The sequence below is a fragment of the Leptonotus elevatus genome, chromosome 2 (genome assembly GCF_054856555.1).
Source record: "Leptonotus elevatus isolate MCC_2025b chromosome 2, RoL_Lele_1.0, whole genome shotgun sequence".
NCBI classification, from domain to species: Eukaryota; Metazoa; Chordata; class Actinopteri; order Syngnathiformes; family Syngnathidae; genus Leptonotus; species Leptonotus elevatus.
In genome coordinates, this window is record NC_141240.1 from 14,999,014 (window position 1) to 15,015,783 (window position 16,770).

Sequence of the window (16,770 nt, forward strand, 5' to 3'; positions counted from 1 at the left end):
TTCTTTATGGCCTACCCTCCTCTGCCTATAATTGGCTGGTACCCCCTGCCTACGCTGATTAGTAGGGGTATTAGAAAAAATCGATTCGGCAATATATCGCGATATTACAGCGCGCGATTCTCGAATTGATTCGATATGTGGCCGAATCGATTTTTAAACATCAACTTTTTATGGGAATATTCAACAAAACGTCTTAGGATTCGGATTCACACATTAAGCATGGACGAATGTTATATTAATGGAACATGAAGCCTTAATATTTTATTTCAGTGCTGTTCAAACATGAAACAGACTGCAACCTGTTTGTTAAATGCAGTGGCTCAGTTATAAGCCTGAATTTTTAGATAAATACATTTTCATACAAATCTTACAGTGTACAATGTACAAGTTTACGGATTAGTATTTTCTAAATTTGAGTTTAAAAAAAAAAATCGCAATAATCAATTTTTGGATTTGTATTGGGATAAATCGAATCAAATCGTGACCTATGAATTGTGATACGAATCGAATCGCCAGGTACTAGGCAATTCCCACCCCTACTGATTAGATTGCCTAACTTTTGGCATGAGGACTGATGAGCCAATCAGAGGCACAGGGGCGGGTTATGCAGAGGAAAACAATCCACAACGGCAACCCAGAAATTTAGCTCAGGCGATCTGATTTGCCCTCGTGTACAGGATACTTGATCGCGACATGAGGTGGACGCTGCCGGTTACACACTAACTACATGCTCTATAGTTCAGTTTTATAGTAGCTAGGCTGGTACTTGATTCTTAAGTACCGGTACGTTAAAACACAACAATGGGGACAAATTGTTTAAAATTCAGCACAAAACAATACTGAAGTCTAACCAGACTGTTTTTCACTATTTTTGTTCATTGTTCACTAATATTGTAATTTGTTTTATAGCATATACTTTGTTTGCCTTATGATAAATACATTTTACATTATTTCAGGCTGCTTGTGCTACCAAACTGTTCTTAACAAGTCATGATCATTTTTGGATTGTGAGCAAGTACAAATGACGGATTTTTAATTCTTAGATGTCACCGTTTCTAAAAGAGGACGTTTTTCTGGACTTTTTTTTTTGTTTTGTTTTTTAATGGTGAAAATTGAGTGTGTACCCACTTCTCCAGGGACCACTGCACCATTTAATCAGGTGATCATCCAACAAGAGAATTGTGTACTAAGAAATTGTGTGCCACATATTTACCAATCAACCACTGCCGAAGTATTATTTCCATTCAAGAAATTTAACTCTTTTTGAAAATGAACAAAAATGCAACTCAGCAGTTCTCTTTCTACAAAACGACATTTCAGATGTTTGACCTCAATTTATTCAAATGAGTGATGGAGATCGATGATGCTGGGAAGACCCATTTTTTAATCAGTAAAGTACAACACAGCAAATGACTTAACAAGAAGCCCAGAACAGGATACAATGTTAAGACTTCACCATGATGCTCCATCCAGTTAGATTCAGGCAAAGTCAGCTACCTTAGCTAATAAAAGGCTAACCTAGGGAATTGTGTTGCCCTCCACCCAACACATTTCACGTAACAAGGGCAAGTTATGATAAATAAGTGTGACCTCGACTGATGAGCACCATTAATCATATCATTTATGAATACACTAACTAATTAGACAAAACATGTGCTGCATGTCTCATTAAATGTATCATGATTACAGATGCTTGGGTAGATAAATGGCTACTGGCCTATCACAGTGCATCAGCAGTAAATCATCTAAATTAATTGCGCGCCCTGGCCCAACAATGATATCCAATGCAAGAACTGTATCAAATATTCTGCAAGGTGATAATGTTCCGTATTGATTGTCAGAGAGGTATCCAATTAACAGTGTATATTATTGTGGTTGTAGTTTTCTGTCCTGTGTCATAATGAGAGCTGTGTCTGATATGTTGGCTACCTCAATGACTTATATGAGGAAGTCAGAAACAAAACCGCGAGTGCTATTTGTTATGATACGGTAAACACCAGTTGTTGAGCAATTAACTCATTCACTGCCATTGACGGTTATGAACGTCAAAAATTAATTTCAACTATTTCTATTAGTCTATTTTGTTCTACTTTTGTTAATAAGAGTATGAAAACCTAGATTTTTTTATTGTACATTTAAAACAGATATAAAATGTGTGATTAATTGTGAGTTAACTATTGAAGTAAAAAAAATTATAATAATCACCTGACGCCCCTAATTTTTAATAATCATCTCAACAGGCGATTTAAATTTTTTATTGTAATTAATCACATGACTTCACTAGTTAAATCACGATAAATCACAAATTGTACTTATTAGTTACCTACTTATTTATTTATCATACTCTTGTTAACAAAAGTGGAAAAAAAATGTTAAACTAATAGAAATAGTTCAAATGAATTTTTAATGTTTATAGCCGTCAATGGCAGTGAATGAGTTAATGAGACTTTTCAGCTTGATCATTTTAAGAGCCACTCACTCGGCCAAAAATATATACAAGACATGCGCTAAACACTTTCGTTAGCTTCCAGTAACAAACCAGCGGGCAAAACGTAGCTCCTCCACGACATACGCAGAGCATTCAAGACGATGGATCACTTCAACATACTAGATTGACATCAATTACTACTTTCCTATTAGCCAGGGTCTGGGCAAATTCTTGTAGCATTTTTGGCATTTCAGAAACACAGAAAAAAAATGGAAATGGGCCAAGGTTCATGAGTATTTGAACAATTTGCATGATAAAAAGATTTCATTGACTACACAGAACCACTAAATACAGTTATTGTAAGCTTGAAACTAAAGTAAATGTAACAATATGTGCAGCATTTAACCCAGAAAATGGCTCAGATCAAGCATGATGTGTATGATTGTTATATAAATTGCAGGACTCACATTAAATTGCTTTTGAGAAATGAGAATACGTGTTTATCAAAGGGCTTCAAGTGTTCAACTTTCTCACAAGTACATAAATAAATACACCACATGAAGATGCACCAGAAAACCTTGTTGTCTTGAGGCGACTAAACCACTAGCCAGAGGACATTTATTGCCTGAAGATATTTACGTTGTAAGACGGTAACCATTTTTGAACTACCATGTGACAGTTTCCCGATGTGACAGGAAGTCGGAGTGCCTTGAGAAAACCTGCACAAGGAGAACAAGCAACCTCCACACAGGCAAGCCAAAGCCGAGATTCAAACCCAAACCTCAGAGCTTGGAGGCACTGGGAGACATGCTAATCAGTAGCACATCTCGTTTCCCAGGTTGAGTAAATGATCAACTTCAAGAAAATAAAGGTAATATTGAACAATAATCCTTGGGTATTATTTCCATGGGAGAAGAGAGGTTACTATTGTCAAGACAATTGCAAAGTTTGACTAAATGATGGATTAGGTAATAGTATGTATTTTATTTGTGTGTGTGCGTGTCAAGAGCAGTTAAAGTAATCAAATTATCTAGTCCAGTATATATATTTTTTTTAACAAAAAAAAAACATTACCTCATTGAGGGTCATCTTACTGTTTTTCATCTTCTGCGGGTTGCTCTTCCATGTTCTCCCAAAGAAGTACTGGTGATTTCTATCAAAGAATGTCACTCGCAGCTGGTAACTGGCATCGGGTTCAGCCGCTGGGGTCGCCTGTAAGGATGGAAGACCCCCAATTGGTGTTATTTGAAAAGGTGTATGTTTCCTTGCACCAAAAAATGGAGGCAGGGGAACGAACACTAAGTATTAAACGAAAATTGTTGGGTTCACATGGTGGCTTTCAAAGTTTGCAAGCTGGATCAGATCCTGATGAAACTTTTTTCGCTGTGCATATTAGGGGTGGGATACGATATGCGATACAAGGCTCACCATAACGATTATCTCACGATATGACGATACCGCGATTATCGATATATTGGTCAGGTAATAAATACAAGATAATCGACGATAAAACTACTCAAGACATAAATTGATGTTTTTTCAATGAGAAAATAATTTATTTTTGTACCATCACTGAAACAAAATATTAAAACTGATGTCTTCTTCACAGTAAGTACTTTAGTGTATTTTTTTTATACAAATGTCTTCTTAACAGAGACCATTTTCTGTGGACAAATTTGTGTCTTTCTTAAACACTATTGCCATGCAACATGTCAGTCAATTACATAATGAATTGTTTCATTTTATAAACTGTGATGATTTTTTGTGTAACATTGCAAAAGTAAATAAAGAAAATTACTTCAGTACTAAATCCAATTAAATATTATTATTCCTCAGAAACTGTGTGCTTCAAAAAGTCGAACCATAAAATATGTTTTAAAATGTTGCGTATGCAAAACTGAGTCAGTTGCTGGACAGATAATAAATGTCTTACGCAAGTAAAAGCAAGCTCATGAGTCTTCTTCGCCTGAAGATTTCCATACATTTCCCCGCCACTCCCCCTAGCGGCCTGCTAAATAATTGCTCAATAAGTAATTAACAATGGAGCCGTTATAGTGGCTGTATATTAACTACAAATATAGCGATACTTGCATAGGCGTATCGATGATCTACCGGAAGGTCAAATATCACGATTTATCGCGATATTGATATATTGTCAAACTCCTCATGCATATATTGTTCAAAATGCCCCTATGGTATGTAAACTTATAAACCCAATTTAAAGTACCTATTTTGCTTACTTGGCCCAATGATTTTTCACTTCACTCTTCTATTAGATGGCAGAAGTTATAATAAACTTGTTGGCATTTATTCAAAAATAAAGATAAATCAGCTTGCTGCTCAGTTAAACAGGCCTAGATTTTATTGTGAGTAAACTGAGAGCAAATCATTATTTCGGTACACTATTCAAACTTTTGTGACATTTTTGTTTTGGTGGTTTCGTGTTTTTTTTTCTAATGTAAATTGGGCATCTTCTGTCCAAAATAGGGCTTGGACACCCTGTTATAGAAAAAACGATTTATTTATTAAAAGCATTTCAAATTGGGGGGTTTGTTTCAGGTTAATGTAAAGGCTCCACAACTAAACATCATTTAGCGAGATGGCCAGTATATTTTTATTTTACCTGGATTGATAATTACTTCTTTTTAACTCATTCCCTGTCAGCCATGAGTAAAATTTCTAAATGTTCAATACCCACACGATATTTTGTTCAATAATTATATATAAACCGAATCAAATGGGGCAATGATGTCATCTACTGATGGTTGGGCATCAGTAAAGTTGTTTCCAAGTTTGACATTTACAGTGGAGCGCAATCAGATTCTCCCCCATCTATCCCCGTTCAAAAAATATATATAATTGACAAGTATACTTGTCAAAGGCAGTGAATTTAATGATCACATTTGTTTTTGTCGCACCACAATGAGAGCAACAGCCCCTTCGTCGCATCTCGAGCGGGCTAGCAAGCGTAGCACTGCAGTACCAGTGAGAAATTGTCACCTTGGATAAATGCGCCGCCGTGAGCCGACCTAAGCAGAGTTGAACGCCGTGGGACTGAGTGAGATAGCTGTCCGCAGCCTGGCGCGCCATCTGACCGGGCGGGGGAATCAAACGTCCCCTCTCAAACACGTCTCGCCAGCTTTCCGCCATAGATGATAGGTCTTCTGTTTTTACCATACTTGTCGCATAACTGTACCGTGGGCTCTCCTGCTGGTAAATCCTTATAGAGGATCACATGTAACCGTGTCCTCGTTTACAGTATACCTACATAACTAACTTGCATCCTGTCAACACGGGAGAGTTGGGGGGGAGTTCAGGAAAAAGACGTTTATTAAAAAGAATCGTGTGTATTCAACGCGGCAGACACAGGGTGCCCGCCATGTTGAAATGAGATCATACCATTTTGTGCACGGGGTCACAGATTAAATCAAACGTTGCACTACGAGTATTTCTAATTACGACAACAACGTATCTACTAAAGATTAAGAGTAAGACGTAGTATGTAAAAAAGGTAGCTGTCTATTTTATCGTGGAGTGTTACAAAGAACCAATTTTGGTGATGGGTGTGTATGTTTGCCACACCTCGTACTTGGTGTCGCCTATCGCGTAGCGTCGGTTGCTATGGAAATAATCACGTTGCCATGCGGCGCTATAACGCAAATCCTCATGCTCGAAGTGGCAACTGACAGGGATTGTGACTTTTTCCTAGTTTGTTGCAAATCTATCTTTCATATAACCTTTTTCATGATATATTCATCTTTTTTTCTTTTTTTAATTTTACATGTTTCTGTTATTCGTTATAGTAATATTAATTATAATAACCATAATATGTAATAATAACCATAATATGTACGTAGTATTAGTTTACTTGTGCTAATCTTCTTGGTATAAAAAAAAACGATGTTAATCTTTCATTTTTTAATTTTACATGTTTCTGTTATTCGTTATAGTAATATTAATTATAATAACCATACTATGTAATAATAACCATAATATGTACGTAGTATTAGTTTACTTGTGCTAATCTTCTTGGTATAAAAAAAAACCGATGTTAATCCTTCAGAAAAAGAAAATACTAGTTTATTTGAAAAGATAGAATAACAACCACACAACATCCTGAGGGCTAAAATTCAAACAAGTCGTGGGGCGGAGCCAGCATAGCCATGTGGACCCCATCATGAGCTGGTTGGCGGGGTCCCACGATATGTCATTGCGTCTGTCATGTTGGATGTGTCAGGTTTGCCCATAAATGAAAGCTAATAAATGATAATGATAAAATGATGAAAAATTAATGCCTGTCATTGCCATTAATACACACACGATTTAATATATTTGAGAAACAGATATGAACCTTTGTTCATATCTGTTTCTCAAAGTGCATTACTTTTAATATGATGATTCATAAAATAAAATAAAAACTTTCTCTAAGTATGTAGTAATGATGACAAATATTGAGATATTTTATTTTGAATTTAATTTATTATACTATACTGATAGTCCCTCAGGTAAAATATTAGGTAAAGACCAAACAATGCAACTCTTTTTTTTTCTAATGCTTTCATGAATGTTTACTGATCCCAAATATGTGACACTGATGGTCAATACTGAAATCTATTTTAAAATAAATATTAATATTGGTCAATAACCAAGACCTGAAACACATTAAAATTAAATAATGATATAGGTCAATAACCAAGACTTAAAACGCAAATGTGGCGTGGTATTTTTTTTCCCTATTATTATATATTAGTGACTAGGTTTGATTGTTTTTAGATTGAATGATGTGTTCCAATTGACCAATTAAACTACTAATACTGACTATTACTAGAGAATAGTATTTAAAACCCGCTCATAGTATTAAACAAAAAGTTACAAAATTAAGACAGCAAAATTATTTTAATTGCCCAAGCTTTTAATGTAAAATCTGGCCACATACAACATGGCGGTAAAGGCGACGTACAAGTTGACGCTAAAAGCGGACTCTAGCTATATTGGTTTGGTTCTTACGAATGATTCGACAACAACGCGTTTATGAAATGCGAGTACAGAGAAACAAGAAGACGCGCAGATAAGCAGCCAAATGGTTGGGTCTTTAGTGACAAGTAGGCCTTTTAAAATCAGGAGCCTCCGCGATAACAGGAAGTACGGAGTTGCAGCGAGCGACGTAAAGGAATTGCTTAAAAAGGGTTGCAACCTATTACAGGTTAGTCATTTTTGGGGGGTTTCATTTTAAACTTCTGTAGACTTTTACTTTATCAAATGTTTTAAATCATAACTGAACCCTTTAAAAAAAAGTGCTAATGATACAAGCATTAAATCGCTTGTCCAACATTGAACACCAAGAACTAAGATACACATGCAATGAATCATAATTACAGTTTGCGCTTTATAATCGAGTGGTTTACGACGGCCTTCGTTTTTTACGGCGGCGAAGTTGTACGTACACTGAAACATTGGTAGTCTGGAACAAGCGAAAACAACATTAGTCATAAACATAATCGTAGTACTGCAGACGCTTGTATTACCCACCCTTCTTGATCCCAAATATTAAACAATCGAATCGACTACAAGTACGGAGGTAACTGAGCGTCCAGTGACGTATTCGACTGCCACATTAGTTTAATGCGCGCCGTTCGTAAACTCGTATGTCGTGACCGTAAACAGACAACTATGGTTGTTCGGTAGAACCGGCGCAAACTATATATTGTACAATTATTTATGTTTTGTTGTTTTGCAGTTGCCGCTTTCTGGTGCACATGTTTGTCTGTACGCAGATGGCACAAAAGTGACAAAAGAATTTTTCGCAACTTTGCATGACAATACAGAACTTGTTGTCCTCTGCAAAGATCAAACATGGGGCGGAGGTAAGTGAAAGCTGTCCTCTCCTGACTTTGGCTTCATTAGACCTCCGTTAGTTCTTAACTGTGATGAGTGACATTGTAACACCTCTCTCATCAGCAGTGTGTGACATTGCCCAGTTACTGAGCTCGGACCAGCACACCACGGGCCTCGTCCAAGCTGCGAAGGGCCTCCTCTCGGGTGAGAAGTCTCCCAAGACACGGAAAATCCTCTGCGACCTTCTCCGGAACCTGGAGGACAGGTCTGAGCTGGAGGGCAGAGATGAGGATACGGAATGGTTCAAGGGTGAGGAGTTAAAATGCATAATAATAAAAAATGTAATAATAACTTTAGTTTTAGTTTGAACTCATTCACTGCCATAAATTCATAAAAAAAGATCATTAAAAATTAGGGCGACAGGCGATTCAAATTTTTAATTGTAACTAATCGCATGACTTCACTAGTTAACTCACGATTAAACACAAATGTAATATCTGTTCTAAATGTACAATAAAACATTTCTAGGTTTTCGTACTCTTGTCAACAAAAGTGGAAAACAATTTAAACTAATAGAAATAGTTTAAATAATTTTTTTACGTTTATAGCCGTCAATGGCAATGAATGAATAAAAAAAAGGAAAGGAAAACATTGTTACAAATATGGGACGTCAGGCGATTAAAATGACTTCACTAGTTAACTCACAATTAATCACACATTTTATATCTGTTCTAAATGTACAATAAAAATGCTACGTTTTCATACTCTTGTTAACAAAAGTGGGAAAAAATGTTAAACTCCTAAAATAGTTCAAATTAATTTTTGACGTCTATAACCGTCAATGGCAGTGAATGAGTTAATATTCTTTAAAAAATCAAATAAAAGACTCAGAGACAACTGTAATATGCATAGAAGCATATAAAATAAAATAAAGCGTTCATCTGATTGTTTCGTCGCCTCAATGATGTTTTCCACTCAGGCGTGGAGGCTCGCTTCAAGACCAAATCTGCCTACTTGAAGTACAACTGTGAAAGCAGGATAAGAAGCTACATGAAAGAGGTAAAGACCGTGAAACACGCGACAGCTCCGACGCGCACCACCTCGCAATACGAGTTCCTCGCCCCCTGTTCACAGTTGGATAAAGCCACCAAATCCGTGCGCAAAGCAAAAGTCCAAGCCGAGTGTTTGCAAGCGTTTGAGAGCATCTCGCAGATGCTGAAGTCGGACAAATACAACGGCTGCTACTTTGACCGCACTCAAAAGGAGGCGCATCGACTCTGTACCCAGGAGGGCTGGTTCACCTGCCAGGTACGTACTGAGCTGAGCGTGATCATTTTTTGGAAAGGTCGAATTTCTGATACCCCGCTTGTGTACACTTGCATCCCCAGGGCTCTTTTGATCAGACTCGGTGTGCGTCGCTCCACTCCATCAACCCATACGGCAGTAGAGAGAGTCGCGTCGTGTTCAGCACTTGGAATTTGGACCACAGGTTTTGACATTTGGACTGCACTGACAATACATTCACATTCCCGCTGAGAAATGTCAACACAAATGTGTAGAAAGCGTTCACATGCCCTCTGAAAGAAAATGGGAATATTGATATCTAGTGGGACATATTGGATTTATAGTCCTAGGACAGTGGTTTTAATCTTAACCAACTCTTTAACCAGTAAAGACAAAACCTATGTCATGAATTTGAAAAAAAAATGTTTTTTTTTTTTTACAATGTTTCTAACTGTACTTGGATGCTCGATATTTAGATTAATTCTGGCATTTTATATCAAAAAATATTCACTTTTCCTAAAACGTAACCTTTCTTTTTCTGAAATTTTGTCTTCTCTTGTTACAAAACATTCACCATTTGTTGATCCAGGATTGAAAAGAAGCGTGCCATAATTCCCACCTTCCTGGAAGCGCTGCAGAATCACACGAGCGAGGACATCAATTTGACCTACTTCTACAGACTGCTGTTTACGCGGGACAACCTGAAGCTGGTCCACATCGTGTGCCACAAGAAGGGAGCCCACAACCTGCTGTGTGACCCAAACAAGATCTTCAAAAGAAAGCAGCAAGACAAGAAGAAGATGCGCTTGAAATAAATGTATGTTTCGATTAACAAGATCAGATCACCGTTTTAACCAATTTTATCATCTGCTCCCGACGTCACTTTTGCAGCCACTTGAAATAATACAACAAAAAAAAAAACATGAAACATCCATTTGTTGTTAGTATTGGCACTGCAATGTTTACTGCATTAAATGCTTTGCAAGAACTGATGAGTATGAGACAATCATACAGTCTGAAAGTTGCATAGTACAATTCTAAAAACATTCCGCATGAATGAGGCATGGAGTAAAAAAAAAAAAAAGTATAAATATATGTAACATTTAAGATGGCCTGATCAATCAGTTCTAGACTCTTTTTTTTTTTTTGTGCAACTGCTGTGAAAGATCACTTATTACTTGATCAGAAGTTAGCTTTTTCAAAAACAAGAGCATATAATGAGCTGCATTGAGAAATATGATTTTATCTATATAGGTAAATATATACAATACACACAAATATAGTGTTAAAGCTGCCTAAGTATAATTCCATGAAAGGAACAAAAACACAACAATTCCAAATAATAAATGCTCATTTTCCATCGTGGATCTGGCTACTTAAAATGGTGCTGCATTCAAGTTTCATCATCCCATATTATACGATCTTCATCTCAATTTGGCTGCTGGTGTGAATCAAAATAAAAGCATTTGCATTTACTTGGGGGGGGGGGGGGTGGGTTTAACATTGTTGCCTATTTAATGACATTTTACAGACCAGACCAGTGACTTGATTTTAATAATTGACATATTATCTTAGTCTGGATTGTGTTTGCTTTCATTTACTTGACATGGCAATTTCTAAAAAAAAAAAAAAAAAAGAATGCACCTTGAATAATATCTTGTGAAGCTACTTTTATTAAAATATTTTTTTTAAGTTAGAAAAACTGAATGAGTAAAATGTCAGCATTAACACTGTGCTGGCACACAACAATAAAAGGTGCTGTGGACATACAGGCAATAATAATGAGATCCAATTCAAAAGCGACATCAAAACAAAAAAAAAACTCAAAATGGATTGACACCGTGAGAGGGGTAGAACAAACTCACTATTTGTGAGAAATCATCTTGTACTGTTATCAAGCATCAATAAACAACTGCTCTAGAGCTAATACATGCAAACGAGCGCCGACCCCCGGGGACGCTTGATTTATCAGACCCAAAACCCACGCGCGGGCGGCGGGCCGTGTTGCTCTGTCCCCCCCTCGAAGTCGGCAAGTCAGATCCGTAACTTCGGGACAAGGATTGGCTCTAAGGGCTGTGTCGGTCGGGCTGGGGTGCGAAGCGGGGCTGGGTGCGCGCCGGCGGGCTCTTGTAATTTCCTTGCGCTAAATATGACGAACAAATAACATCTTCAGAATCAACAGTGGTTCATTGATGATCATCTTGACAGCAGGCTTTGAAAGATTTCCAAGCAATATTGACTTGCCTCGAGGGTGGCTTTGCCCATTTACCTGTTCAACAGCGCTAACAAAAAGCTAGCTTGCCATGCTGGCGTGTCAAAATGGGACGTTTCAGTTGTCAGCTGCAGTACCAAAAAAAACAGCTTGAATGGCTTTGGTGCTGGTGACAGCTGAGTGGACAAAATACATTTCGTTTGGCTGCTTTTGCTAAGTGCTGAAAAGTCCATGAGATGAGTCTCTCTTCACAAAGTCCTCTTTGTGCGTGCTTTCGGGGCCTTCATCATCATCATCATCCTCACCGCTATCCTCGGGAGCAAAGTAATGCCGCCGCCTGTGCTGCTTCTGGTGACGGGAAGAAGTCGCTGATGTTCTCTGAGGAAAATCCTGCCGGGTTTTTGTCATTTAGTTAACATCTTCTTGGAGGGAAATATGAATCACATCGATGACTCACCTGTACGGCGTCCAGATTTCCAAAGAACTGCTCCACAGGAAGAATCTGGTTGCTGTCGTCATCGGGGAACATGTTTTTGTCTGTTTCTTCGCAATCCATGCCCACGGGCCTGTCCTGCCCGTCATACCACGTGCAGTTGTCCAGCAAAAGAGACGACCTGAGCGCGTTCTCTTTTCCCTCCTGTCCGTCCAGCAGAGGAGATGCCGAGCATCGCCGGCGGCCTGCCGACTGGAGACACTCGCAGCTGATGCGTGACGGTCTCTCTGCGTCGCCAGCCGCTTTGCTGTCAGCGCCGCCCGTTGAGCCGCGCTCGGCTGCTGAGTGGCTCTTGTGACGTTTCACACATTTCCTCCTTGTGGCAGAAGCCTGTGACCCAGATAAAACCAGAACAGGCCTTTGAGTGAGAGGGATCAGATGTCGCTTTTTTTCTAGCTGATCAATTCATCAAATTCACACCAACATCATTATGTAAAAATAAAATAAAAAATTGTAATAGGAGACACTTAGCTTAGCTAAATACAGAAGTAAATAAATGACGACTGAAGAGAAACATGACTTGATGTTGTGTTTCTTATGAAAAGTAGGCCACTCAGAATACAAACAACAGTATTTCCCCCACAAAGTATTTTTTACATTACCAGACACGTTAGCGCTGAAGTCGAGGTCGATGTTACCACAAAATGAAATGCATGGACCTTGAAATTAAGCTGTAACTTGCTCATGTCTCAACCAATTTTCACGAGGTCTACTTTTTGTCAACTACAGAGTGTGTGCTATGAACCACATTCATGAAATACACCGACGACTCTGGCATTCTAACTTAAGCGTCGCCAAGGACATGCGGTTGAAAAGGGGCATTTTGGACCTACAGTAAGCACATACCGTGAGTGTTAGCAGGTCAAACTGTTAGCAAGAGACGAGAACCTTTTCTTTACACACACACAAAAAAAAAGTGTCTGAGCGCGACAAATCCCAATTTATTAAGTATGCAGATAATATTATTATTATTATTTTTTTACATGGACACCTGCAAATTGGGGAGCGCATGGAGGGAGGTACGTATTATATCCAAGTGCTTATTATATTTGAGAAATTACCGTAATAAAACCATTAAATAGAGATAAAGTGTATGTCCAAATCTATCCTGTCTGTGTACTTTTTCCGAAAAAAATGAAAATAAAATAAAAGTCCTGGCAACGTGTCGGGCCGATGTTGACGGAAACACATTTTCGGCGAGTACTTTATGAGGCGAAGCCTTGAAAAAAGATGTCCATGTTTTTCTTTAGGGTTCGTTAGCCGAAGTTGCAGGTAAGGTTATATTTATTTATAACGCTCTTTACACAATATGGCCAGATAGCCTCGAGGTTAAGGTTGCTACCAGTGGTGCGAGAGAGCGCCGGTTCTATCCCAGGTGTGGTAGATATTTTAGGAGTGTTTGAGAAGAGTTAAATGTCTATTCCTCTCGTGTTAAGTAACTCTCTTTTAGCGATGTTAAAAATGTACTCTATTCCAGTGTTAAATATTTTCACTATTATAAAAATCAATTACCATACCAGCATGCGCCTGTATTGATCGTGTGAAATACGGTACAAGTGTTAGTCACGTGACCAAAGGGGTCTCAATCGAGCTGAACAGTGCTGTTTCTCTTCCCCCCCCCCCTCCCCCTCCCCCGCCAACACCACCGGAAACGACAATCGGTCACATTTAAATTGTTTAATATTAAGTGTGAAGTCCAGAAAGTAACCTCCATATTAATTCGATGTCAGGCAATGAGGTCGAAGCTGTGCCGAACTCCAGTGAGGACTTACGTAGTCCAAGTACACTACATGCTAACACTGCTGAGCAAAGCAGTACGCAGCTGTAAACGACTTTAGTTGTGAAGCAGTCACTTACCTTGTGCATCGTCGATCTGAACGACTTTTGTTATTTAAACTGGTTACGACTTTGGCTTTATATGCGACCGATAGTCTTCCCGATGTGACGTTGTTTTCTTCAGCTTTCGTTGCCCTCGCATAGCTTTGGCAACCCCTCGGTTCGGCTCTCTCGTATTTCCTGCAGCTGGGGTTCACGGTCGCTTCGGAGCGTGGTGACGTCAGACGCTGACGTGTTACGTCTTCCGGAAATGAACGCTTACTTTTTTATTTTTTATTTTATGAATTCTTATCAATTTAGAGCAAGGGTTGTTATGAGAACATGAAAGCTTCCCGTGGACCAAGTCAACAACTTTATGAGACAGATGTGAGAATCTCATCTCAGTCTTATTTTACTCTCTCTCTTTTCTCAAACGTTTCTCATTTGTCTCTCCTAAAATCCACTAGGAGAAATAAGGGAGACATTGCAATTATAGAGTCAAACGTGAAACTTACTGGAGATAACTTGGAGATCTCACTTGAAGGAGAAAATGAGTAATACTGAGATACTATTGAGCAAAATCTTGGAAAAAAAACGTTATTGCTTAAAGCTTGTATTTAAAATCAGCATCAAAAATCAACTAAATGTTTGCTTGAATTATAGTTTTCAAAGCTTAAATTGTAGTTGCAGTTGTTTTTTAAAAGCATTTTTGTTATTTCATTTTGTTAATGGAAATGTTTTTTTCAATTTTAGTTGTACTAAAACAACGTACGTAAGGCTTTATAATTCTATAGATAATGACAGACCAATTAATTTCCCTTTTGGGATGAATAAAGTGTTCTGGATCCAACTTAATCAAAATATTCTTTATTAAATTCAACAAAGCACTGAACAAAAATAACTTTAAAAAGTCAAATTTTATATACAATTACTGTAACTAAAATTATCATTATACAAACAACAACAATGAACAGTTAATCAAAAATGAAAATGTAACCTTTATTCTATCACCCTCATGCATATGAAGTGTTAGGAGAGGTTTCTGAATCCGAACACCTCGGGGGGCTGACGGTAGTTGCGTGTTGAAAAGATCCAGAAACCTCTCCGAACACTTCAACTACATGAGGGTGAATGGATACAAGTTTTTAACAAGTCTTTTTTAAAGCTGTTATGCTACAGCGCATGATGCAAGGTGTAAAAATAAAAGAAAGCACAAATTACAAATTGCATCATTAGTAACAGCAGTTACCACGACCGTATTAAGAGCTTTTTAATTCCTATTACAAAATTCACATTGTAATATATCTCTATGATTCACACCAATTCAGTTACATTTTGAGGAAATGTCAACAAGCAAAACATGATTGTAAATTAAGCAATATGATACATTGGGTTCTGTTGAGAAGCAATGCCAAATTTAGGCAGGATGAGAGTCGCAGAGATTTAGGCAAAAACTTGTTCATAAATGACTCTTTTACAAATTGTATTTGTAATTTTTATATATATATATATATATATGTGTGTGTGTGTGTGTGTGTATATATATGTATATGTATATATATATATATATATATATATATATATATATATATATATATATATATATATATATATATATATATATATATATGTATATATATATATGTATTTATATATATGTATATGTTTGTATATATACATTTTTATATATATACTGTCACACCGCGGTGAGGTTGTCTTGTCATTTCCTGTTTTATTTTGAAAATTCTGACTCCTTTCGTTTCAGGTCACTTGCCTTTCCTCGTGTGGTGTCAGTGTCAACCCTGATTCCTGATTGTGTCCACCTGTTTCCCATTACCCTCATGTGTTAAATGGTCTGCGTCTCCCCTGTCTTGTGCCTAAGTGTTTTCGTCAGAGCCAGTCAGTCCGCAGCCTTGTCCTGTATCTAGTCATAACTTTGGTTTGTATTTTTGTAAAACCACAGTATGGTTTTGTTTAGGAATTATATTGTTTTGTTTGTAGTTTAGACATCCTCCCTTTTTGGAGCGCCTTTAGTTAACTTTTAATAGCCTTTGTTTTTTCCCTCTAAACGAGGAGTTGTTTTTGTTTAATAAATATTTGCCTTGGCCTCAAACCCCTTTCTCTGCGTCTGAGTCCTAAAACTGCCACGACGTGTCATATACTGTGTGTATGTATATGTATATGTATATAATATATATATATGTCTATAAATAAGTACATGTATATATGTATATGCATCAACGATACAAGTAAACGGGACCACTGTAGTTGCCTTCCAGATGCCATGATGTCAGCAGTTCACAAATCTTAACTGACCATCTGAAATGAAGAGATAAAACATAATAATAGTGATAATATGTGATATGCAATACAGGCCATAAGTTTGCGCCCCCCCCCCCCCCCCCCCACACACACACACACACACACCTCATTCAATGTGTTTGCTTTATTCTCATGACTATTTACATTGAGATTCTCACTGAAGACATCAAAACTAAGAATGAACACATGTGGAGATATGTACTTGACAAAAAAGGGTGAAAAAACTGAAAACAAATTTTATATTCTAGTTTCTTTAAAATAACCACCTTTTGCTGTGATTACTGCTTTGCACACTCTTGACATTCTCACCTCTCGGAACTCCTTTAATACTGTTGGGAAACCATTTCAGGTGACTACTCTTGAAGCTCATCGAAGCAATGT

The 16,770-nt window shown here is 37.6% G+C and overlaps 3 protein-coding genes across 5 annotated transcripts in view; 1 reads left to right on the forward strand and 2 right to left on the reverse strand.

Annotated features, from left to right (window-relative positions):
• Positions 1-5,797, reverse strand: part of nphp4 (nephronophthisis 4) — a 146,159-nt gene extending 140,362 nt beyond the window's left edge. For both annotated transcript variants that reach the window (XM_086067961.1, XM_086067960.1), the window contains exons 1-2: positions 5,429-5,797; positions 3,503-3,640 (exon numbers count right to left, since the gene is read on the reverse strand). In XM_086067961.1, coding sequence (XP_085924087.1) covers positions 3,503-3,640; positions 5,429-5,605 — 315 coding nt within the window. In that variant the 5' untranslated portion in view covers positions 5,606-5,797. The remainder of the gene's footprint in view (positions 1-3,502; positions 3,641-5,428) is intronic.
• A 1,649-nt stretch (positions 5,798-7,446) lies between these two features.
• Positions 7,447-10,912, forward strand: dffb (DNA fragmentation factor, beta polypeptide (caspase-activated DNase)). Of its 2 annotated transcripts, none has more exons than XM_086070164.1 (7): positions 7,447-7,631; positions 8,166-8,292; positions 8,387-8,572; positions 9,243-9,322; positions 9,398-9,571; positions 9,652-9,752; positions 10,137-10,912. In XM_086070164.1, exons 1-7 carry the CDS (start codon positions 7,509-7,511, stop codon positions 10,360-10,362), a joined length of 1,017 nt encoding a protein of 338 aa, XP_085926290.1. In that variant the 5' UTR covers positions 7,447-7,508; the 3' UTR covers positions 10,363-10,912. The 2 variants fall into 2 exon arrangements, with proteins under 2 accessions (XP_085926290.1, XP_085926291.1); XM_086070165.1 differs by having other exon boundaries at positions 8,390-8,572.
• On the reverse strand, positions 10,482-14,301 carry c2h1orf174 (chromosome 2 C1orf174 homolog). Its single transcript, XM_086070166.1, has 3 exons — positions 14,110-14,301; positions 12,217-12,582; positions 10,482-12,149 (listed from the first exon to the last, which is right to left on the reverse strand). Exons 1-3 carry the CDS (start codon positions 14,116-14,118, stop codon positions 11,973-11,975), a joined length of 552 nt encoding a protein of 183 aa, XP_085926292.1. The 5' UTR covers positions 14,119-14,301; the 3' UTR covers positions 10,482-11,972.
• Between the last annotated feature and the right edge of the window lie 2,469 nt (positions 14,302-16,770).